Raw genomic sequence first — 24,799 nt, 5'->3', positions numbered from 1 at the left:
CTGTTAGGATGGTCAGGCATTGGAGTAATTTGCCCAGGGAGGCGATGGAAACACCAACAGTGGGTGTGTTCAGGAGGCACCTGGGCCTGGCATTGATGTGGTTTGGGGGTGACAGTGCTGCTCTGATGCTCGGACTGACGGCTCATGTTCTGATCTAGATGGGCTTTTCCAACCTTGATGATCCTATACTTCTATAATCAGTGTGTGGGCATTCTTTTTTTCCTCTTCCCAGAGTTGTCTGGGGTATGGCATCAGCAGCCCTTATTTACTGCCTGCTCTTGCACTGTTGCTGTGTTGTATGGTGCTCTGCTGTGAGCCAGCCAAGGGGGTTATGAACAGCCTCCTTGTGAGCTGAGGAGGTACTTCCAGCCAAACAGTGGACATCAAAAGGGACAGCTAATTTTGAGTGCCCAAGTGAAGACCTCAGGATCCCCCAGTTCCACAGTGGGGGCTGCAGTATATCGTGTGGTGTTTCCTTAATTCTGAGCACAGCTGTCACTGATGCCTCTTTTCAGGTATCTGCCCCCAAAACTTGTGAATTCAGAGAATAGACTTAACAGAGGGGAAAAATTCACTGGCCATCTTCATAAATTGGGTTCAAGTGACTTCCTCCTTCTCCCAAGGAAGATTATGATGTGTTCTGTCTTTACAATCACTGACATCCATTCCTTCTATATCTTCAAGGCTTTGTTGCAACAAATCTGGCAACGTTTTGAGGAGAAAACAGTTCTGTTGACTACATTCCTGTTGAAAAGGAGGGTGTTACATTTCTTATCTTTGGAAATACAAGATACAGATCACTTTCTTTTGTTTGCATTTTTTAAAGAGAATTACATTGAAGGATACTACTGTAAAAGAAGATGCAAATAGAAAACAATCCCATCACAAAGAAAGATGTCTAGAAAAGCACAATATAACTTTTGCAGTTGCAAGGGAGAAGCTGCTAAAGAGGAACATACCCGTGTTTCAATAACTATAAAAATATGTTTATTGTTCTGACACCTGAGACAACTCCAAAATTCTAAAAGGTACTGCCCTAAGGAAGGGCTTTGACAGTGGACTCAACAACACCTGGACATGCCTGTGGCATCTGATAAGTGACCTCTCCCAGTGGAGAGGGGAAAAACTAGAATAGAGTTTTTATATAAGTTACCTTTCCATGAGAACTGGAAAGGTAACTTAAGAGTTAATTTTCTGGTGTCAAATCTTCACTTTCTGTGCTGCCTGTCTCTGAGAGAATAAAGCTTTGCTTTGCAGGAGCTGCCACTGAGGCAGTTCTGTTAGCTGGTGTCACAGAACAAACTGTTGCTAAATAGGGAGTTTCAGCTCATAAACACAGTTTAGAAATGACAGAATGCAGTGGCATGTTTCTGTGCAGAAAGCCTAAGTTAATGAAAATTGCCGGAGGGATGCACTTAAGAGGAGCTACTAAGGCACCTCATCCTGTAACAGTGACAAGTTCCTTGATTCATTTCCTGAGCCATATCCATTCTTGCACTTAATGTGGTTAGTGTTCTGTGAAAAACTTAACATGATTATACAATTAAAGTCTGCTTAAAATAATACATAAACTGGGGAGAATTAGGGTTCTATGGGCAATAAACCTACCATCTCCTAATATGTGAGACTTTAACTTTTTAAATTTGCTGTTCTTAATGTTATTCTGAAAATCTGAATGCCTCTGCACTCTTTATGTAGAATTCTTCTAAGTCCAAGTGGTTTAGAACTAGGGCAAGTGTTGATATCCACAACACTGCACACTATCACTAGGGCTTCCTCAGGATTCACCATCAGTAGGTTGATGTTCCTTAAAAGCAGCAATCGTTAGAGGAATAAAGCAAATATTTTGTCAGTAATTTTCCATCTTTTTTTTATTATTTCTTGACCACAGAGACTCTTTGAGAAGATTGTACTGTAATACCTAAGAACTTTCTGACTCTCACTCTCAGCCCAATGCTTTCCTCCCTCTCCCTTCTCTTAGCAGCCTGAGTCTTATTCAGGCTTGATGATGCTGATCAACAAGGATGAGTCGTCTCCCTTCGCTTTCAACATGCGTCCTAATCATAGCTCTTCTTATTATATGTGTTTATGGGAGAGACCTTCCAAATTGTCAGCAAATCTTTTGCAAAATTTCAGGTTTAGAGCATGGAGAGTTTCTCAGTCATGCAACCTAATATTTTTTAACACAAGGAGAATGTATTTTTTTGCTAACCTCATTTTTCAAACTGAGTGTACTATTTTAAAAATCAGCTTCAGGCTGGCACACCAATCACAGGAATAAATCATTACAAATTAGCTAATGTTTGACAGTTACCGGCATCAAAAGCCAGGGCCCTGTAATAGGCAATGATGGACCAACTTACCCATAGGCATTGCTGTTTGCACTGCCTGTTTCTGAAACAGAGCTTCTCAGTTTTCCTCTCAAAAAACCCCATCAGAAGCAAAAGTATGATGTACTTACCATATCATAAGTTGTGTACAAAACCACAGGCTTTTTTTTCTTTTTCTTTTTTTTGCTCATTTCTCCTCAGGATTGGAGAGAAAAATGTGCACTATTTCAAGAACTTCAGTGACTGTAAAATAGACATGTCTATTTCTTTAGAGTCTTAAGCAAAGAAGAAAACTGAAACTCTTTTTTTTTTCTGTATCAATTGACTTTTTAAAGCCTCCCCAGGAGGAGAAAGGAGCCACTGGAGGGGGCCAGTATCAAAGTTGAAGAACAAAGATGACAGGTCAAGAGACACTTCTGTTTACATCAGCATGCTCTGCACCAATGTACCAGAGAATACATCAAAGCCACTACTAATGCCAGCTCTGGATCTCTTTGCTAGCAAATGAAACGTGGAAATATTTTCCTGACTGCCATCTAAAGTAAAACAGTTGCAAAGCACTCTCGTTTGATTGGGAACATTTGAGCTTTCAATTTTTCATAGTTACCCTGGCCTTATCCAAAATAAACGATGCCTCTAGGAGAATGAGACTGGCGATGTCATATATTGTAGTAAATGTAACCTGTCTACATGACTGAATCTTCTAGAATGCTGCTTATTTTTTTAATATGTTAAACCCCAGGTGCACTCTAAGGCTATTTACAAAAATAAAAGTGAACAGAAATATGTCTGTTCCTTCCCATTTAAAAGCACCCATTTAGTTGTTGTTCCCACAAACACCCATTCCTCCCCTCACCTTTCCCTCCTCCCAAGAACTGATTTACTCCACGGCATCCTGGGAAAGCAGAGAGTTATGATCATTTCTATTTTGGAAGTCAGGAGGTTTAACAGAGAGGTTGTGTGATTTGTCCAAGGCTTTGCAAAAGCCCTAAGGCAAACTGAGAAAAGAATCCACTTCTCTTGACCTCCTTGTCTGTGCCTTGTCTGCAAGGCTGCCCGTCTTCCTCGCAGCTGACAGAACTACTGACAAGGGCGAAGTCCGTATTGATCCTGTAGTTAGACACTGAAAAAACACCATCATTTAGCATCAGTTGGTTCCCGTAGGAGTCACATCCCTTGGACAGAATTTGACACTTAGAAGTACTAATTTTTAAGCCTAATTATACCTACTGTAATACCAATATCAGCACTTGATAAGTTGCTGGTTAATAAACGATAAGAAAATGCAAAAGATTTTTTCAAAACTAGTAAATATAGCTGTGATACATAGGGATGCTTTGCCAGAGAAGGTGTATGTAACTCTTTTCACCCTGCACCCCAGGCTCAGGGGTACCGTAGCTCATCAGGGATACGGGAGCTCATCAGTACGTGGCACAGATGGAAAGCCAAAGATCCAGTCTCAGCAGTGCCACACGGGCAGTGGGACAAACCCCTCCTGTGCCCTCAGAATGCAGCTGCCTCCTCACTGGCTCATCAGTCGGCACTGCAAAAGAAAACAAAATCAATTGAAATCTCCCCATTTCAGCAAGCTGAGTATGAACACGAGTAGGTGAGTGTACAGCTTGATAATGCACCCCCTTTGTAGAGTCACTGCTTGTTCACTTCCCCACCCAGTTTCCATTGTGAGAGCCTCTCAGGCCATCTCCTCTGATGGGCAGTGCTCCACTCAGGGGATTTTGGACAGACACTCAGAACAGCAACGTTTTGGAGCCGAGTAATCTACAATAGAAGGAAGAGGAAGATAAGCGCATTGTTAGTTTCTGCTCATACGCAATCAGAGCAGACAAAACATCCATCATCCTGTACAATATTAGTCTTTAAATATTCAGCTTTATCAGTTTCCCCATTCCTAATCCATCATTAACCACCCCATGAAGTCTCAGCTGATTAGCCCCACCTCTGCAGCTCAGCAAACCATTAACTCTTTATTATTTGTATTTAATTGAACATCAGTAGCAGTAGAAAATTCCAACCAGACACATTTCAGAAGCAGAACAAAGGAGATGGTCTCCTGCCTAAGGAATTCATGTTTTGGACAAGAGTGAAGTGCAGCAAAGAGGAAGTGACAACCATGCTGAACAAAGGCTTACCCATGTACCCTCAATTAAATTCCCTACCCCACAAATTTCTAGATTTTTTTTATGGATTTATTTTCAATGAGTTCCATCTCCTTATCCCTTAAAATCAGAGAAGATGATGTGATTTGGGAGGGTTCTGCAAGAAAAAAATGGTATTTTTTATGCTAGGTGAAAAATGGTTTGAAAAACACTACCTAAACCATGGAACAGTTATCAGGTAGTGATAAAACTAGGGATTATAGTCATAGGAAACTGGCAAATATACACTACATACACATTTTATGTGGACTTAAAGAAATGGAAATTGATTTCTCAGTTAAAATGCTTACTTCTTGGGGATTAAATATAGGTAATTTATGAAGTGTTATTTAGATTTTGCTGGTTTCTATTCACATGCATAATCAAAACATAGATACTACTCTAAATGAGTGGTTTTTTCTGCTGGTACTCCTGGGCTTGGACACCTTTTTCTTTCTTTCTCTTTTTATTACTTAGACTGGAAGCTAAGGCTGGTTGCACATTTCCTCTGAAGTAAATTTTGTAGAAGAAATCAGTGTCTTTGTTACCTCCACCGGGGTTTCTGTACCTTTCTATTTGTGAGTCCCCTTTGAAACATGCCTGAAAGATCCAGTTCCCAAGAAAGCCACTACCCACTCCCTGAGCAGAGCTGCACAGCATGAGCACTCCACACCAGAAACTCAGCACTGGCTTGCTGTTTGCTGATCAACTTTAAAGCCCAGAGCACTGGAGGAAACAGTTTTTTAAGGGACTTCTCTACCACTGTGCCCACTCACTGCTTTGCTACCAGGTGGAGAGTAATGCCTGTCTGGGAACCAAGCTCAGTATATGAAAGTGAACATGGATGATACAGAAAATGTTTTTTCAATTTGAGTTGGAAAACTCAAGTTAAAACCATTTGAATCCATCCTTGTAATTCTGTGTCTGAACAAAATAATGTATTTTAAGTTGCATTGACTAAATGGCTTTGAGGAAATTAAAAAGCTATCCATCCATAATATACGGTGCTATCTATATACTTTACCCCAGTCTAGGTAAATGCTTCTGTTAAAAAAAGGTATTGTCCAGTACTATTCCCTCTGCTTTTGAATTTATTCTGATGTCAGTCTGTTGAAGACAAAAGTGATGACTCTCAGGGTACAAGGGGTGATGCATTTATATTTACCTAGCACTCGACTTACTTGCATCTGTTCTCCTTTTAATCCCTGTAATTAATATGCCTGCCTCTTCATGAACTAAAATAGTTCATATTTGGACATCACAGCAATCATAGTTGCTGCTGCAGAAGGACAAGAGGAAGAACAATTGAGTTTGGCCAGCACAGTTAAGTAACCTATACAAGGGAAAACATAAGCCACTAATGCAAAATAGAATATGAGAGCATTGAGTCAGATGAAAGTACAGCTTGTCTCCCATAAGAGCCAGAATGAAATGATTCAGGCGATAGTTGAGAAATGATGCAAATATGGAGAAATAAGTTCTGTGGTGTGTCCACCCAACTTCCAACTGACTGCATTTTGGGGACTTCTTGAGCCAGATGCTCTGTCAAGTCTATCATGTTTTATAAATGAACATGGAGTGATTTCTCAGATCTTCCAAGTCTGGTTTTTTCAAGCTCTTCTTTGAATCTGTTTGCACCTATTTCCCTCCAAACATCCTGTGGATACTGTGTTCCCCAGTTTTTTTTAATGTGTTGTGTGGAAGAACCCCACTTCATTTAATTTATTTCAAGCTTCCTACCTGCAATCAGAACCATTGAGGAATGCCCAAACTAGTCTAAAATAATCTTGAACAACATCTCCATCCATTTATGCTTTATTAATTCCCCTCATCTTCTTTCTTTCCTCTGTAATGCCCTCTTTCTTTTTCCTAATTTCTGGAGGGTGTCACAAGCTCTAAAGGCATCCAATTTTACAAATGCATGTCTATCACATAGCAAAATTCAAATGATTGAAAGCACAGCAGTCCTTCAGGGACAGAGTCTTCTGCAATGATGTCACTTACTTGTAAGTTTAGTCTTAAACTTTGGCACCTCAGTTGCTTTCTGAGCTCTTGAATGACAGTGACCTGATTTTCAGAGGTGCTTAGCACCCACCAGGTCTCCGGGGGAGCTGCAGGCACTCCACAAGCACAAGAGAACACTTTTATGCAAAACATTTGCCTGACTCTGGGCACTCAAGTATTAAATTGTTGCTCTGGATTCAGCTTCACAGTGTAGTGACACAGGAAATCGTCAGCCCTGGAGTGAAGTTAAGAGCCTTAGGACTGCCAGTACAACCCCTACTTATGGTGATTTAAGGTAAGTAGTACTCTTTAATTAAATATTCCTAAATGTGAATATTCCCTTCTATTTTTTTTCAGGATCAGTGGCAAATTCTACAGAGGAGAATCATCCTACAAGTTTCACATACTATAAATGTACAGGTTTGTTATATCGGGAGTGCTGCTGGAACATCTGATTTTCAGCTTTGTATCTGTTTCCACAGTAAAACACCAAAACTTCAACTTACATTTTCACCTGCACAATCATCTAATAGATACACTTTCCATCTACCCTATAATTTTTTCTCTTTCTCTGTTCCTCTCTTGGAACTTGTTCAGACCTATTCTCTAGCCAAAAGTGGGTGGGTTTCTTTCCCTTCAGTGTACTCCTCTTTGCATTTCTTTTTGCTTTCTCGCCACCTTTCTATGTGTCAGCCTTGTTCCATTTCTTCTCCCCGGTGGCATTCAGAACTCCTGCTACTTTCATACACTCTCACCATTTTAAGCTGCTTTCCCACATGCTGCCTTTCACAGAACACCTTCCATCCAGTGATTTCCAAAGCACAGATGCTTGTTCACTTTCCATGATGGCAACAACAGCTCTAAAGGAAACATATCGTTTCCCCTCCTGCAATTCATGCACAAATGCCTGGCATGTGCTGCCTGGAGAAAGTCTTTCAACTTTGAATTTCCTTGCTTTTGTGGAATCTGTGAAAAAGTCTGATAAATTACAGCTTTGACAGTTATTTCAAATAACTTTATTTGCAGCCAGCTGAGGTAAAATCTGTCAATGGTGCCATCCTTGTGTTCTTTGAAAGGTTGTTGGTGTTTCATGAGGGAACTCAAAGTCAAGCTGGTTCAAAGGGAGGCTCACATTTCATTTTTTTCCAGGAAGGGTAGCTAATGGTGACAGGACTGCCTTACAAGACATAAGAGCTGAGGTCTAGTTGAGGCCATGAGTCTCTTCCAGTACATGTGTTTTGCAACTTTATCTCTCGCCTGATGATTTCTCATCTGTGAAACAGCTGTAATACTAACTGGGAGCTGTAATATTAGTTAACAGCACACAAGAAGACCCCAACTAATCATATGAGTGCAAGGTTTTGGAGTTGACCTTGGACCTGGTTTTAGTGTTGGCAGTTTGGGCAAGGCCAAGTCTGCAGCTCCTCTCACCATGGCTCAAGAGACAAGAGCTGTGACACACAGGGTGCAGCAGCAACTTCTCACATTGTCCCGAGGGCTGAGAGGAAGAAATAATACAGAGCCTTGGCTTTGAAAGCCACTGAGGCCTGAGCTTGCAGGAACTGTGGTGCACCTGGGGACCTCCAGTGATACTCAGGATAAACACCAGCATTGCAGGGTTTGCCATGTGTGTGAGCAGGATTTCAGTGCATGCTAATGAAAATAAGCACAGTGTTCCTGACCCTCTACTCCCAGAAGCTGTCCAAAGCTGAAGTCTCATGGGAAGCCTTTGCTGAGCCATCTGGGTGGATGGAAGCTATATGTGACTGTCTCCCATCTACACCCTCTGGTGACCTGAAAACAAGTGGTGAGAACATGTCAATTCTGCTTTAACCAGTAGCACTCTGAAAAGAAATCTATAACCACACTGGACTTCAAGAATCTTGGATGGAGAAGGATGATCATCTTTTAAGGCAAAAAATCCTGCCTGTGTAGGATTCTCAGAACTGTCTTTGAGCAAAATCTACTTATGGTAAGAGACATAGATTATTATCATTAATGTTACATGCATGATTTAATTAGGAAAAGCCACGCAGTTCATGAAAACAAAATATTTCCAGCTAATAGTATTACTAATTACCTAGAAGATCATGAATCAAAACAAATTTAATAAGATGCAGGAGAAAAGGCTGACAAGAATCTCATGAATTTCAGGAAAGAAATGTGAAATCCTGCACGCAGATCAGAACAATATTTGTGGTAACAAAGCTGGGGAAGCAGCTAAAAAGCAGCCTTGCAGGGAAGGCCCTGGGGACCCTGGTATCCAACAATCTGAACAGGAGCCAGCAGTGCAGCCTTGCAGCAAAGATTGCTGGGGTGCACTAGGAAGAGCACTGCTGCAGGTTAATGGATGTGATCCTTCCTCTCTACTCAGCTCTGGTGAGACACACCTGGACAGCTGGGTCAAGATCTGAGCTCCACCATGTCAGAGACATGGACACACTGGAACAAGGACTGTGGAAGGCCATGGAGATGATACAGGGGCTGAAGCATCTGATGTTTGAGAGGCTGAGACATTTGGGATTGTTTAGCAAGGAGAAGAGGAAGGTCCAGGGAATGTAGGATCAATGTGTATAAGTACCCAAATGGGGGGAGGCAAGTAGAAAAGACAGAACCAGGCTTTTCTCTGATAGGACAAGAGGCACATGGGCACAAATCGAAGTATACCAAATTCCATGTAAACATAAGAAAAGTTGTTTTTTTTTTACTATGAATGTGGTCAAACACTGGAAGAGGCAGCCCAGAGATGCTATAGAACCTACATCCTTTCTCATACTCACTCACAGAACCAACCTGCTTTGCTTTGAGCAGCGAGGTTGGACTGTGTGATCTCCAGAGGTCTTTTCCAATCACAGCAATTCTTTGATTTGCTAGATATGTGCCCCATCCTAGTCCTGAATATATCTCTCTTATGCATGCCCAAGATGCGTTTGGATTTTTTGACAGACTTTTCACCACATCAATGTGAAGGCATTGCCATTGTATATTAGGATATGTAACATTAATGTAAATGTAACTGAGAAGATCAAGAGATTGTATCACATGTTATGCAGGATTCTGGGGGACGCTGGCAGGAAAACAAGAATTGCAGTAGAAGAGTAATTGTCAAATAATGACATGTCAAAGCTCAACTTTTACCAACTCTAAATCATTTAGTATAGATTAGTGTAGTTCCCTTGACATGTTTCTTTGGGTCCTGGAAAGAAATGAATAACCCACTGTATCTTGTACATGCAATGCAGGGGGTAATTTGGACAAAATGATGTAATGTTTTTGAAAACATGACAAGAAAACTAAGGATGAAGAAACTCCAGAATGACTTTATGAATGAAAAGAACCTGCAATTGCTTTCCATCCCTTGACAGATGTTACTTAAACTGACATACTATATCATGCAACAAAGCTTACAGGGGAAATACAGGATTATGAGAAAATGTATAAACCACTATCATTATTGTAAAAAAATGTTTTATTCTACACAAAGAGACAAAAAAAGTAGGGGTACTTTTTAGGAAGAACTTGATGTAGACTAAGTTACCAGTATTTTCAGGAATTAGCAAATTAATCTATTTTTTAAAAAAAGAATGAAGTTAAAAAGAAGGGAGAACTTTCTGATGTATCCCAATCTCACACAATCTTTCCCCCTCTTCTCCTGACATTGTAGCATCTGGAAGTCTTGCCTATTTTTAAAGTAAAACCAGGAAGACTTTCTCCTGCCTCCTTCTGTACGGAGAAGTGAAATAATCGGAAGGGGAGGAAACAGTTGTTGTCAAGAAATGGTAGGTAAAGAAATGAATATGCCTTGTCTATAAACATTCTCAGTTCACCTCAGAGGGAGGTTTACAGCTTACAACTGTTGCAGGGAGAACAATTCTCCACCCCTCACCAGTTCCCTGCTTTTAATGTGTGTAAAAAACCAGGGGCACAGCACACATGGAGTGAGGAGGGTGCCTCAGTACCTCAGAGCTTCTCCAAAGCAGCCTTTGGAGATCAGCATTTTAGGTGTCAGCCCCAATGAAAGAAGAAACCCTCAAGAAAGTAGGGCTTAGTAAATGCTCTTACCAACCTGTGTGACAGAGCAAGTGGAGCACCACTTTGGACCAAATGAAACTTCAAAAATTCACAAAGTCTCTTTTTAAAAGATTAATTTCATTCTGAGGTACAGACCTTAGCTGTAATGAAGCTGCAAACCCATAGTTTGTCACAGCCGAGTTCAAGTCTGGTATAATCTGTCTAAGTTTTTTGCTCATCCATAGGTCCTTTATTTTTCTCTACCTGATTTTTGGCATTGCATTCAATATGAAAGCATCACAGAAGAGTCACTGAATAACCAGAGTGGATAGACAGAGTGTAGTAGTAGACAGATGATAAAGATTTTTCCCCACAGTCAATACTGATGTCCGGGACATATTTTTACTAATTTGTTTTTTAATGTGTTGCTCCCTTACAAAAAGGTTTAATATTGATTGACTTTTAATAGTATGGGTGTTCTCTTGTGCTGCAGACTTCTTCTTGCTTACTTTTGTTGTAAGGAACATGAGAAAATTAACAGGAAACAAAAAGGCATTTTAACAGGACCCCTGGAAGTATTTAACAAAGAATCATAGAAACAAGTTAACTTTTCTTTCTGTTTATCAAATTATGTGAGGATTCAGGCCAAAAGAGCAATTGTTATTAATAACTTAATAAGTTATATAAAGTTTCTCCCTTTTTGCCAGAAATTTAAAAAAGCATTAATGGTGGTAAGGCACTGTCTTGCCATTAATTCATACAGATTTGACATTGATACCCTAAAGCAGCACAAAAAAAAAAAAAAACAAAAAGAAAAAAGAAATATTCATCAATATTAAAATATCTCCAAACATTTCCAGACCTTTGTATTTGGAAAGCTGCCACTACTCCATTTCAACTGCCATACTGAGTCTGCTTTGCAAAAGCTACCTCTTGACATTTTGCAGAACCACCTCTAATCATCTAAGGAAGCTCTGGATTGAGATTAGTATCCACAGCAGAAAGGAATCTACAGACACTACTGTGTGCGAGTAATGCTGTGGGCGCTCGTCCAAGCTCAGGAACGAGTGGAATGTACCCCTTCTCCAAGGTATGGATGAAAAAACATCGCTGAAGTGAAAGTGGGGTTTGGGTGGAACTGAAGCAAGAGAGAAGCTCATATATATGTTTTCCATGTGTATGAAAATGACTGTCTACTTATTAAAAAAATATATTGGGAGCCAATATTTTAATTATTCACTGCATTTATTTGCTTCTGATGGCATAAATAATCTATCATCTTAGCGTGCCAAACAAAAAGTCAGAGGAACATTTCCACTTCAAGTCAAACAAAAAAAATATATAAACCAACGTAACGGAACTTTTCTGTGAACTCACATAATGAATTTCTTTGTTTAATTAAACACTTCAGCAAACCAAATACCTGAATTTAAATTGCTGTTTATTATGGCTTCCCCTCGGATACAGGTGAAAGACTGCATAGACATATGTTTTCCACGGTGACTGGCATTACCAAGCAACCTGATGGAGAGCTGACAACAACTTGGCAAGCAGGGAATAATAAGGTAAATTATCAGCGATATTAAGAGAACCCAATTACGAGCCTCACCTTTACTTTGGCCTGCGACGTCTGGGGCTGCTACTTGGAGGCAAAAAAAAAATAGACAACAGCCTCCCTTTTTACCTTCAGCTTTCCCCCTGCGAGTGTGGGTGGACGTGTGGGTTATACGTGCATAATCGCACGCAGACTGGTGCTTAAACACGTTTCGGTGTCCGCGGCTCCATGATGCGTTTCCCACCGCGCTGGGAAGGAGCGGGACAGGAGGGGGAGCTCTCGCCGCAGCCGCCGGGCGGGGATGCTGCTCCTCGGGCCGGGGCCGCGGCCCCTCCGCCCCCGCCGGGCAGCACCGGGCTCCGGGATGGTCCCGCTTGTCCCGGCTTTGCCTCTGAAAACCGGCGCGTTGTTTCCAGAGCGGCCCCAGAGCACCGCTCGCTTGTTGCTGCAGCCTTCTAAAAACCTTTGGCTTTGAAGCCGTCGTGCTGCTTACATATTTAGCAGCTGGAAAAATCAGGTCTGCTTGTTTATCTTGTCCTCCCCAGCAGGAAAAAAACCCGAGAAGAAATAGCTCATTAATAATATTAAAGAGACTTATGCATTGATAAAGGCCAAAATAAAGAACTTGGAGAAAAGTGTTTCTTTTGTGTTACCTAAAAAGCAGCTCTGGTATGTGGATAGACCCCCTTTTAAAACATTTAAACATTAATAAATAGAATATAAACAATAGAATATAAATTAAACCTGGGGTGATTTATTTTAGGCAATTCATTTGCACATGTAATTTTATATGATACTTATTTTTCAGAAGTCCAAATTACTGTGCTTGCAAAAAACCCAAGTGCAAATTCAGAGCTGGAAGCAAATCTGGATAGAACAAAAATAAGGAACTTGGTAAAACATGGAGCCTTGGGTGTAGAGCATGTGCTTGAGCAATGGAAGGAAAAGCTCAGGTACTTGCCACGACTTAGAGACCACCAGAAGGTGGACTCCCATAGTTTCTTCCCAACTTTAAAAGTGACCAAAAAGCCAACAAGCTTCAAACCCTTGAACCATCTTGACAGCAAGAGACTTTCTCTGATGCACTGTAGTTAGAGCACACTCTCTAATAGAGTGCTTTTAAATCACCTTCGAAATTTCACAAGGAATTTGGTCTCATTAAACTCAGGAGTAAACTCTTCACTGATTCCCACATGATCAGGGTTTCCTCTTTGGCTGCAAACTGCTTACTGATACCACATAACCCAGTATCTCTGTCTCCTAAAATAAATCTGAGCAGTTCTACTGATCCTATATGTCACCTTTATTCACCTGTTTAAGATGTTTGCAGAATCCATATTGAGAACTACAGAACAGGATTCTTTACCAAAAATACAGGTTTTTATACAAAAAATATGTGGTGCTGCCACAGTTCAGTAAATGTGTTTAATGTTAGGGTGCTTGTAATGTAAATAGCAGATTTATTTTCTCATAACTTTTTGGAGATGTTCAGATCAATGCCATTGTATGGCTGACAAATGTGTGGCTTCCATAGATTCTGATATTCTGCCTCCCCTTATGAATTCACGAGTTACCACTAAAACCTGAAAGTGTTCCTTTTTGTTAGTCATTCCCTCACACTTAGTAACAAGTGGAATAATTAGATGGTTTCCAAAACTTATTTCAGTACCTCTGATGTGTGTCAGATAACGTCTGAGCACTCTAAATGCATGAACTTCTGTGTTGACAGTTGATGGTCCTCCATATGCTGCCACTAGAAGAACAACTTCCCAAGAATATGCAGTGTAATAATATGCAATACATAAAGGTAATAACAGCTCTAGAAAAGTAGGAATCGTGACAGTTGCAGAAATAACCAGCTGTCAGATGGAGATATTATTATTAGGATACAGAGAGGTACAACTTTTGTATCCATCCCAGTCCTACATTAAATACTGAGATAAACAGGGCATGTTTTAAGACTGTGGCTTTCATCTGGTGGTTGACAAGGTACTGGGGGACTGGAGGTTCTTTTTAAAGAGCTTATCAGAAGTAGCTGAGAAAACGAGCCTACTGTCAGGAGAAATAAGTTCACATCTCCATTCAAAAGTATGCAGAAAAATACTGTGAAAAAACCCCAGCTGAATGCTGTTACTTTTGGTGATCAAGAAGTGAGAATCAGCATTCAGAACCGGTAGCAAAAGGGGTGGGAAGTGCTTCAATTTGCAGCCAAACCTTCAGATGCTAGTCAGGAAAACTGGAATGACAGACTTGATCCCAAAGAAAATTCATTCTGGTCTACTCACTCTAACCTGCTGTAGTCACATCACCTAGGCTTGCAAATACCTTCTGCAAAGTATCTTCCAACATTAAAGGAAGTTCTGTTTATGTTGGGAGTTTGAGATTAATCTTTTTGTCAGATTGTCGACTCAAACCTGTTAAATTTATGCAGTGCTTAATGAAACAGTGTCAGGGCTTTATTATGATACACATAGTAAGTGTTGAGAAGCAGTCCTCTGATGTTTCACTGAACAAGAGCATTTGAGGCAGTACTCTATTTAGCAAGAAATTTTAAGGTTTTCCTTAAAACTCTTCCATCCACTCTAGAGAGAAATTAGCCATATGTCTAATACAAGAACTAGTTTTGTCCTTTTCATTAGAATGACACTGTATCAGCAAGGTGGTGGCTGTTCAAAGCAGAATAGTCATCTGAGGCTGGCTGGCTTTTTCCAGCCAAAGGTTTCAAAGATCCATGTGAGTTTGTGTTTAAAAGCAACTTTCCCTTGTGCTGTCTGTTTTATTCTAATTGTGCAAAAGAATACTCTGAGATTCTAGGAATATCTCCTGTACTTAATGAGAGCTTAACTGTGCCCATTTGTTTGTAATAGAATACGGTAAGCAAAACATAGAGGTGAGGCTGGTGGTGGTGGTGGGGCACAGGAGGAGGGAAACCTCCCTACTGAGCACCATCCTTTGGACGTTACCTGTAGCCAAAAGTTAGTTTCCACAAGTTTGAGAAATCACTGTATTTTAAAATACTGCAAGCAAGAAAAAAAAAAAAAAAAAAACAAAAAAAAACCACCTTGTTTTCTTCTCATGCTTGCTGCTTGGTGGGTTTGACCCCAGACCTTGTGTTCCTGGGGTGTGTGGAACAGACCGACCCTACAGCACGAGCCCTGCTGTGGCTGAACTCCTGCAACTCTGCTGCCAGCAGAGCCTTCTCGGGGGTCTCAGCGAGGTCCTGCTGCTCTGCGAAAAACAAACCATCAGGGCTGGCTTTTTCTCAACATCTGCCTGATTCTTTCAGGCAGCGAGGGGAGTGGCAGCACCTTCGCCTCGCAGCGGCCGTGACCTTACCACTGCGGATGTGCTCTAGGATTTTACAGGTTCAGTCTGGTTGCTATCTCATCTTTTGATGCTCGATGCTCTAACAGCTGAGACTGTGCAAAATCCCCGTTTCTTCTTATTCTCAAAGTCACGGGGAAAAATGTTCCCCGTGTCTCTAGAAATCACTCTGACAGGCAGGCAAGGCTCATTTTAGTAACGAAACGAACAAAGTTGTGCTCAACTTTTCATGCTAAAAAGTGCCAGTGATTTAAAGCTTCGGAAACAGAGAATATAAATTAAACATTGTTGCACACAAACCGAACTTGTCTTTGACAGGCTAAACAGAGATTTTTATGGGGAGCCTACTCATGCCCACACGGAAAGCAGTTCATTTTCGACTGTGGGTTTGGGTGTTTTGATAAAAACCGTATCATTTTAAGGTGCACCGCAGTCATAATGAGAAACCCCGTACGATTACAATTTTGACTGTCGGAACAATGGACACCCCCGTGCCGTAATGCGTTGTATCGGGTAATCAGGGACTGCCAGGGAAAGCGGGAAAGCAGAGCCTAGGAATAATCAATGTATCGCCCCCAGCGTGCGCTGTAATCCGGCACCTCCTCGCTGAAGCGCGTCCCACCAAACCATTCATCCGCACCTCCCCGCCGCAGATAAAGGGAAAACCAGAAGTGATCAGGGGAAAAGCCTCGGTGAAAGCGGCGGGGACGGGACGGGACGGAAGCGGACGGGTCGGGTCGGCTGCGTAGGGGGCACAGAGCGGCCCGACCCCTCGGGCGTTCGGGGGGAGCACCGGGCTCCCCTCCCCATCCCGGGCTGGGGGCGGGGGCGGGTGCGCACCGCCCCCTCCCCTCCGCCGCGCTCCGCTCCGCCCGGTGCTCGGCGCCTCCCCCCTCCCCGGCTCCCATGGCGGGCAGCGGCGGCCGATTCGGTGCCGGCAAGCCCCGCCCGCCGGCGGTCCGGGGCCGGCCTCCCCCTTCCCTCCGCCGCCCCCTCCGCGGCAGCCCGCCAGCAGCGCCACAGCAGGCGCGGGGCCGGCTCGCTCCGTGCTGCCTCCCGCCCGCCCGCCCCGCCGCTCCCATGCGGGCCGGCGGCGAGGCAGAAGATGGCTGACTCGCCGGGGCACCCGCGCCCCTGCCCGCCCGCGCCCCCCGCCCGCCCGCCGCCGCCGCCGCCGCGCTCCCCCCGGGCCCTCCGCGGCGCCGCCTGCCACCACTGAGAGCCGCCGCCGCCGCCCCCCCGCGCCCCTCCCGGCCCCCCCAGAGCACCAGCAGCCATTTCATCTCCACCACCACCACCACCAAGTAGGCGCAAAAAATGGCAGAAATGGAGAAAGAAGGGAGACCTCCCGAAAATAAAAGGAGCAGGAAGCCGGCTCACCCGGTGAAGCGGGAGATCAACGAGGAGATGAAGGTAGGTGCCTGTGATGGGGACGGGAGCGGGGTCCCCCCCCGCACCCCCGCCTCCGAGCATGGAGATGAAATAAGAAAGGATCTCTTGTCATTTTTTTTTTTTTGTAGGATGCACTGAATGTGTCTCAACTCCGCCTCCTGGGCTGCAAACAGAGACGAATTCACAGGCTGCAAATCCTGTTCATTGACCAGCTTTATTTATTTTTTAAAAATAACTCTCTCGTTGGGCTTTTAAGCTCCTCGGGTGCCAATGATGAGCCTTTTTTTTTTACTCCTCTTTCTTTCTATAGTCACCCCCTCAGGTAGCTGCGAAGCCCCCAAAGTTAGGAAAGAAAGAGATCTCTTTTAAACACTGTATTTCTGTCCTTTTTTCAATCGCCAGCTGCAGCTGTGTAATTAAATTGTCAAAGTGAAACGTTGCGGTCTGAGCCGTGCATCAGTCCGGCGCTTGAGACCCCTTTTCTCCCCGTGCCCCTTTCGCCTCCTCCTCCACTGCACCGCTTGGCTCCGCGGCTCGCGGCAGCGCAGGGGTGTCGCTGGAAGGTGGCTTGTCCGAGGGCTTGTCCGAGGGTTTGTCCGAGGGCTGCCTCTGATGGAAGTGTGTATTCACCGCGCGGAGGGCTGTCCTGCTTGATAGGAACCGGTGCCACTCCAGCTGTGCTCCGGCGGCCGCTCCAGATGTTGGGATGGCTGCGATGGCACAAACCCGCTATTTTGGAACTTCTTTTATCATTAGGTCGCTGTTCCAGGCTGGACCGGTCCTGTTTTTTGCGCCGGTTTTCCATGTCTGTTCCCTGCCTGTTTGCTGTCTGTAATTCCCCAAAGTTGGTAACAATGTATTGCTAGACTTCAGCTGAACTTGTTGTTAAATGCGCAGATAAAGTGACTAAAACAGCGTAGTCTGGCTATGAGATAAAGCTGCTGAGATTTAATTTGAATATGTCATTTATTAAAAGGCTGATTATAAGTGGAAGACTGCCTGGAAAATGTCACTCGTTCACATAGTATGTATACTATATAGGCGAGTGTATAAATATGTATGATGCCTAGTGAAAATATCTTTGCTTTCCGGTACATTGATCTCCCCATATAAAATTAAACGGGAATGCGCCGTCCCCTCCCCTCTCCCCTCTTTTGCACACCAGTAATTTCGGTTAGGTGCCCTTTCCTGCCCGAGGCTGCCTGTGTATTGAGCGTGTACATGGGTCTGTGTGCACTTCAAGTGTGAATGTGGACAAGAGTAGTATTAGGGGTACAAACAAAATAATGTGCTGGTGCATCTCTTTGGAAACAAGCTGTAGTAGCTTCAAGTCCAGAGGAGCGGGATCTTTCTTTGTGAGATATGTGACACATCCTATTTTCGGAGAGGGCTCTGTGCAGCCACCGGAGAGTCACTGCTCATTGTAATCCCACATAGTTTTGAGGACTGCAGAGGTCTGTAGTGCAGGGCATTGGCCCCTCAGAGCATCGCCTAATGCGATCTATATGGATTGCAGCTTTTAAGTTTCATAGGTTCTAGAATTACAAATTAGCTAATTTTAATCAAAACATGTGAAATGTTATCCTGGCTGGATATAAAGGCTGACTGTGCTGGATCCTCTGGGTTTGTTTTGTTTACTTTGGCTGCAGGCACACTCAGCGGTTTGGGAGATAGTTGTTCTTCTACAGTATAACAGATGTTTGTCTGAAAGGGTGAGGAAGAAACAAAAACAACATTGTGTGAAGGAGAAAAATTACACAATTTTAAACTAATGCTTTGGTATTAAGCACTGGCATTAACCTTTGTGTAGAGAGTTTCTCTTTTTTAATCATGGCTAACTGCTTAAGGTTAAGGAACCTCAGTATTTCAGCTGACTTAAAAACTAAAGGTGTATAGAAAGGACATTTTGAACCCATGTAGTTTCTTGTTGACAGTAAGACAGCTGATGGCAGAACCTTCCATAGCCCACCTTTCAGCATAAACTATGCTATATGTGCTATGCATTTTTAGTAGGGCTGTTGGCTGCTGTCATCTAAGAAGGGAAAAAGAGGGGTGAGGAAAAATAAGTAGTTTGAATTTTTGACTGGTTGAGAAAGTTAAAATCCTGTGGTGATCATTTACCCTTGTTCTTTACTGGTGAACTGACGTCTAGTTGTTCTTAATAAACCCGGAGAATACACAAATGTAACAAATTGGTTACAGTGTGCAGAATGTTTGCAGTGAGATGACAGAAGGAGCACAATGTGCCCTTGTGTAGGTTTGTATCTGTAATGTTCAAACAGGCTGGCTGTTTCCCTTCATCTGAACTGCTTTCATCTGGACCAGTGTAAAATAAGCTCTGGTAAGTAATCACAGCAGAGCAGAAAGAAAGGAATGTATACAGCAATAGACAGCCTAAGCTGTAAAAACTGTAACCTGAGTATCAGCAGCAGATCAGATATCAAGGCTTTAAGGTAGGGGAAATGAAAGAGATGAAGGGGAGGAAAAGACGAGAGAGGGAATGGAAAAGTCAGCTTGGAAAGTAAAGGAGAAGTAGGAGGGCCCCCTCAGGGAAATTTGGCTCAGGGGTTAGGGAATTTTATCATGGTGTACAGTGACCTACTCAGGTTTCAGCCCACGTTGGATCAGATTGCCTCCCTTTGCTAGCAGAAAGAAAAAGGACTGGTGTATATGTGATTTCTTTTTTCCCCCCTTTGGATAATAAAAAGGCCATTGGTGCAAGTGTCTATTTTAAGTACAGTAAATTCAAGGCACTATGAATGAGCAATAATATTACCTCATCACAGAGACTTCCTTTGAGATTTGCTGTTTGATACAGGCAGATATTTACTCGAGAAGGATCACAACACCTAACTGCTTGCTTTAGTGTTTTCCAACAGTAGTGTCACAGTTTGGTTTTAACATGACTGGATGGATATTCAGGTTGCTCGCTCTTTCCTTATGCCAGATATTGAGTTACGTTTTTTTATCACTAACCTGATGTACACGATGGTTATAACAAATTTTAATTTGATACAATGTTGTGTGCAAAAAGTACATGACTCTGCACAGTTTTCTGATATTACGTTTCAATGAAAAATATATTCACGAGGAACTGTTTTGTTACACTGTGACCTTTACAGCCACTCTTTTATATTTTCTAGTTGTTTTTTCTTTTGTCCTCCTTCCTCCTTCAGATGAGACTTTCCAGTGTTTCTTCCAGAGGTAGCATTCACCTCAAGCTCTGGAGGAAAAGCAGATGGTTATTCTGAAATTCAGCTTGGTGTCATTTTCACTTGCTGGTGTATAACAGAACAACTCATAGATCCAAACCTATTGTCATCAGGGAACCCACTACTGTTTTAAGACCAAAATATCTGTAAAAGTTAAATTGATGAAAGCACTTGTCTAGGCACAGTGGTGGATCCCCCATCCATCTCTCCTCCCTTATTTCCATTTGTATTTCCATTTGCCATCCTGCTGCCAGGAAGCAGTGCTGCTCAGGAGGAATAGCTAGGTGCTCTGCAATGCTGTGAGGTGAGGTTACATCCAGTACTGAATTGCACTGGAAGTTCTCCTGCACAGATGAGGCACTGTATCCATGTGTCCCTAGCAGTTGAAAGATAAGCAATTAATTCATGTTGTAATTTCACAGGGATGCTCCATGTGCCCAAGGAGTTTGCTGTCCATAAATATTCTCAAGAACTAATTTGTATCTAAAATTGGGCTTTGTTCCTGGTGCCTAGAGCTTAGGGCAGCCCCATCTGTTATCATTTAATAGTAAACTGATCAGAATATCTTTCAGTTTAGTGTTTAAATAGTCCCTGTTTGGCATTTGAAAGTACTACTGTGAGAAGGAGGAAAGCGGTGAAGCAGGCGTAGCAGCCGTGCGCCTGGAGCGAGCCAGTTTGCTCAGAGCGCTCGGAAGATTCCAAGGAAACTCCTCCCTTCTCTCCTGAAAAGCAAAAAATATCTTTGGGAAAGTGGAAAAGCAGACAGACTTTATCAATTGCATTATTTCAGGAGACCAAGGTTTTTCTGTGGAGTATGCATGGAAGTTTTGTGGGATGGCTGCAGAGGGGTTGCCTGTCTGCACAGGGAGCCTCACCTGGCAGGGCACTGCAGAAATAGTGCTTCCCCAAACAAAGTGGGTTATACAGAACCAAATGTACATGGGAGGACAAAGGAAAGTAAAGCATAATGGAATTGTTCTTTCTGGTAGTGTAAAGGTCTAATCACAGAATTCAGTATGGCGACAACATAAACAAGCAAAGAATGTGAGGGCTGGGAAAAAAGATCCAAGTTTGTGTAGTGCCCCTAGAAACATTTTTATTTCCTTGATGCAGTGAAAGTGAAAAGTGAATTTGTGGGGCTCTGCACTGAGTGGGTTATGCAGGCAAGGAAATGGAGTGGAGCCACTATGCTTCCTCCCAGATCTGAAATAAACATTCAGCAGTAAAACCTCGAAGAAAATGAGTCTGACAGACTCATGCTCCCCTGTGTTTCCTGCCTCCATGTTTGCCAGGCCCCATTCAGTGAAGCCAGGCCTTGCCCTCTGTGAGTAATGTTCATAGAGGAGGAAAGTCAAGAGATCTAAGATGGAAAGACACGTGTGGCATAGTTTGAGAATGTATTAATTAGCAAAGATTTGGGGAAATGATGCATTGTAATGTAAAAAAATCAAACTGTAGGTGTATTGTTACGATGAAATGAATCCTAAAGTGGGAATAAATGTGATTATATTTTTACTGCCTAGCATATAAGTCAGACTCAGAAAGGAGGGAAACTGCAGTCTAGCGCATCAACACACTCTTCTTCATCTTTCAGGGGAATAGGGAGCAAATTCAAGTAGAAATACCAATGAGCATAGCAGTCAGTTATCCTGGCTCTTCCAGGAGGGAAGGTATTTCTGTGTAGTAGAAGAGTAGAGAAATCATACAGTTAAAACATGCAAATTCCACATTGCCCCACTGTGGTGATAAGTGCTTTGGGACTTAGCAGTGGGCAAAAGCTGGGTTGCCATCTCTTGGGAAGGAAGGGCTTCGGCTGTGGTGTGTGACTGGGGACAGCGGAGCGTTTTCGGGCCGGTTTCTTTGGCAGGCGTGAGCTGGTTGTGCCGCAGCCGTAGTGAATGCTCGGGCAGTCAGCAGCTGTAATGGTGCTCTGTCAGCTATGGAAGAGCAGGAGGTTTGGCTCCTGTGGGATGTTAACCAACTGCCTGGGTGCACTGGCAGCTGCAGAGGGGACTGGTGTTTCCTCTGTGGTCTCAAAAATGTGTGCTTGGTGCCTGGCACGGCAGAATGAGCACAGAAGGACGTGGGACTGGATTTCTGTGGTTTTCTTCTCAGCTCTGATGCTGACCCACACTGTGGGTGGCACCAGGGCTCGGTCTCTGTTTTTACACAGGGGACTGAGCATTGCCTCCACACCTGGCTGAAGTTAGACTCCATGCTGTACATCTGCAATGAAATCTGTGGGTCCCTACAGGGGGGGCTCCTTTTGGTCTCAGTGGATATAAGGGTCCCAGCTTAGCAGTGTGGTTGCTGACCTGAGATTTTACTGATTATGAGTAAGGTTTTCTCTCTACACTAGTCTTTCACATCATCCCAGCCCTTTGGCACAGCTGTGGGAGTGGGGTGGCAGCCTCATCCTGCAGATGCTCCACATCCTTTTGGGGAATGAGTCTGAAAGTAAGCATGGACTACCTTAATGTCTCTGCTGTCCTGTTCCTGCCAAAGCTTTGAATTGCAGCTCCTTGCACATCTTCCATTGGTTATCCACACCTGCCTTCACATCTTCCTAGTCTTTGGCAGGTCTATGATCTTGCAATTCCTCTGGCTCCTGTCTAGCCTGCTTGATCACAGCTGTTTCTGCATTCCTGCTTCAGTATTGAGTCCACGTTCCTGCTTTTCTCAAGCCTCAGTGTTACAATTGTCACCATTCCTTTCACTAAGCCTTTGACCCTTGTGCATCTTTCAGTGATGTTCTGCTCTGCATGTACAGGTTGTGTATTAATATGCTTTCTTCCTTTCCTTAGCTTCACCAGGAACTGGTCTTTGTCTCCCTTATTTTTTTCTTTTCTTCTTTCCCCCTTTCCCTGCATTCATACAGAGAAAAATTATCTAATCATTTGTGTATTGACTATCAGCCACCACACTGATCTTTACAAATCCCATCTCGTTACCATGTCTTGAATCCATGTGTTTTGTATCTATCATTGAAATGGAAGAAGGGGAAATACATGAAAACAATGAATTAGTAGTGGTCAGCTTCAGGGCAGTGGCTTCAGCATGATCTTAGCATAACTGTCAGGGTGTTAGACATCTCTGCAAATAGGTGTTGTGGTCAGGAGTCTGAGGGAAGGTGATGTTGTTTTTTGGATACCCATCTATGCAGTAGAGTCAGTGTGGAAAAAAACACTTTTCAGGTTTGACACTCAGCTTGCTGAGGATGGGGTCATGCTTTCCATTTGCTGTGAATAGAGCGTGGTGTAATGGAGCTCTGACTGTTAGTCACTGAGAGAATGGTATTAAGGGTGACTTGCATCATTGTAGTAGGTAAGATAAATTATGAAGGAGAATGTCTTAATTGTTTTCTTCTTTTATTTTTTTTTAAGTCCAAGCCACTCTTTTTGGGAAATCAGTGTAAAACGGTGCTTACTTTTGTTATTGCTGGCATGCAACCTCATTGTACTCTCATTGAAGTTAATAGAAAAGACCCCATTGATTTACTATTTTATAAAAGAGTCAGATCTCTATGATGACTGATTTTGAAATCCAATGTATTTTTTGTCAGTATGAGTGTTCATTTTGGTGCATCACTTATCATGGATAGTTTAAATGAGATGTGAAAGGTACTTAAATTTCGTGCCATTGCAAACCCAGCCATCATTTTGACTACATTTCAAGGAGACAGATGCATGTATGAATTTTCGGGAAAAAACAAACATATGTACAACCTTGCTTATGTATTCCTTGACAAGTAATTAGAAATTATTCATTGTCTGAGTTGATCAGCAGTGCAAATAAAACACAAAGCATCCACAGGAGGCAAATTTAGAGCTACTCAATTAATTTGGTTGCATGGGGTTTAAATTGGTAAGACTTTGTCTATTGGTCTCTACCTTGCTAGATTAGTCTCTAGGGCTGTGTCTTCATAGTTGAAATTTAGCAAAGCAAGGGAAGCTGGCAGACCTTGCCTTTGGGCCTCCGTGGCCCAAAGAGAAAAAGAGAAAAGTTTTCTAAAAAGCTAAAAGAAAAAAAAAATAAAAAAGAAAAACAACTTCTAGAAAAAATTTAAATTTTGCTAGTATTTAAAACACAATACTGCATCATTTAAATTATTTAGATAGTTGTTAGCCACATTTGCACTGCATTGTACTTATTGAAAGCTGTAGTAGTGGCATAACTCACATATCATACTTATAATGCTGAGTCTAGAAGCAGAGGTGGGATAATGGAATGTTTTCCAGAAATCTTGGGCTGCACAGGACAGCCACAGAATTGTGACTTCCATCAGATGGTAAGGTAAAAATGCATAGGGGAAAAAACAAAAGGAAATGGGTGCTTTAGGAGTCTGCTCTGGGGTTTTCTTTTCCTGAAATGTGTTTGTTGCATAATTGCAGAGATGATACTCTTGGAAGAGTACAAATTGCTTGTGTTTATTGCTTATAGCTGCTTTACAGTGCTCCTTGAGTGACAGGAACACCTATGTAATCTGGTGTGATGAATGAGCCAGGAGCAGTGCAGCGCTCAGAGGTTCTGGGACACACCGCCTGCTGCAGCTTTGAATTCAAAAGCAATTATCATCTGATTAATTTTATTTATTTGTTTAAATGACTGGAGAATTGCTGTGTTCTATCATTAGACTTTCTCCCACTCAAAAATTTAGCTAGAGCGGTTACTAGACAAAATCTGGCAACCTGCAAATTTGACATTCACCATTTGTTTTGAATTGGTGTTGTATTCTCCTTATTCCCTTGCCAGAGTCCTGGGAGGCAGTGCTTATCAGAGGCATTAATTTGGATGTCAAGATCTTGGAGGAATATG

At 42.7% G+C, this 24,799-nt stretch overlaps 1 protein-coding gene across 1 annotated transcript in view; it reads left to right on the top strand.

Moving 5' to 3' along the window:
- Nucleotides 1-16,603: 16,603 nt before the first annotated feature.
- The window catches only part of SOBP (sine oculis binding protein homolog), a 112,691-nt gene continuing 104,495 nt past the window's right edge, over nucleotides 16,604-24,799 (top strand). The window contains exon 1 of the mRNA XM_059469410.1: nucleotides 16,604-16,793. Coding sequence (XP_059325393.1) covers nucleotides 16,698-16,793 — 96 coding nt within the window. The 5' untranslated portion in view covers nucleotides 16,604-16,697. The remainder of the gene's footprint in view (nucleotides 16,794-24,799) is intronic.

This window comes from Ammospiza nelsoni, chromosome 3 (assembly GCF_027579445.1).
Source record: "Ammospiza nelsoni isolate bAmmNel1 chromosome 3, bAmmNel1.pri, whole genome shotgun sequence".
NCBI classification, from domain to species: Eukaryota; Metazoa; Chordata; class Aves; order Passeriformes; family Passerellidae; genus Ammospiza; species Ammospiza nelsoni.
The sequence above is the reverse complement of the archived record's forward strand: the minus strand, read 5'-3'. Positions and strand labels throughout refer to the sequence as shown.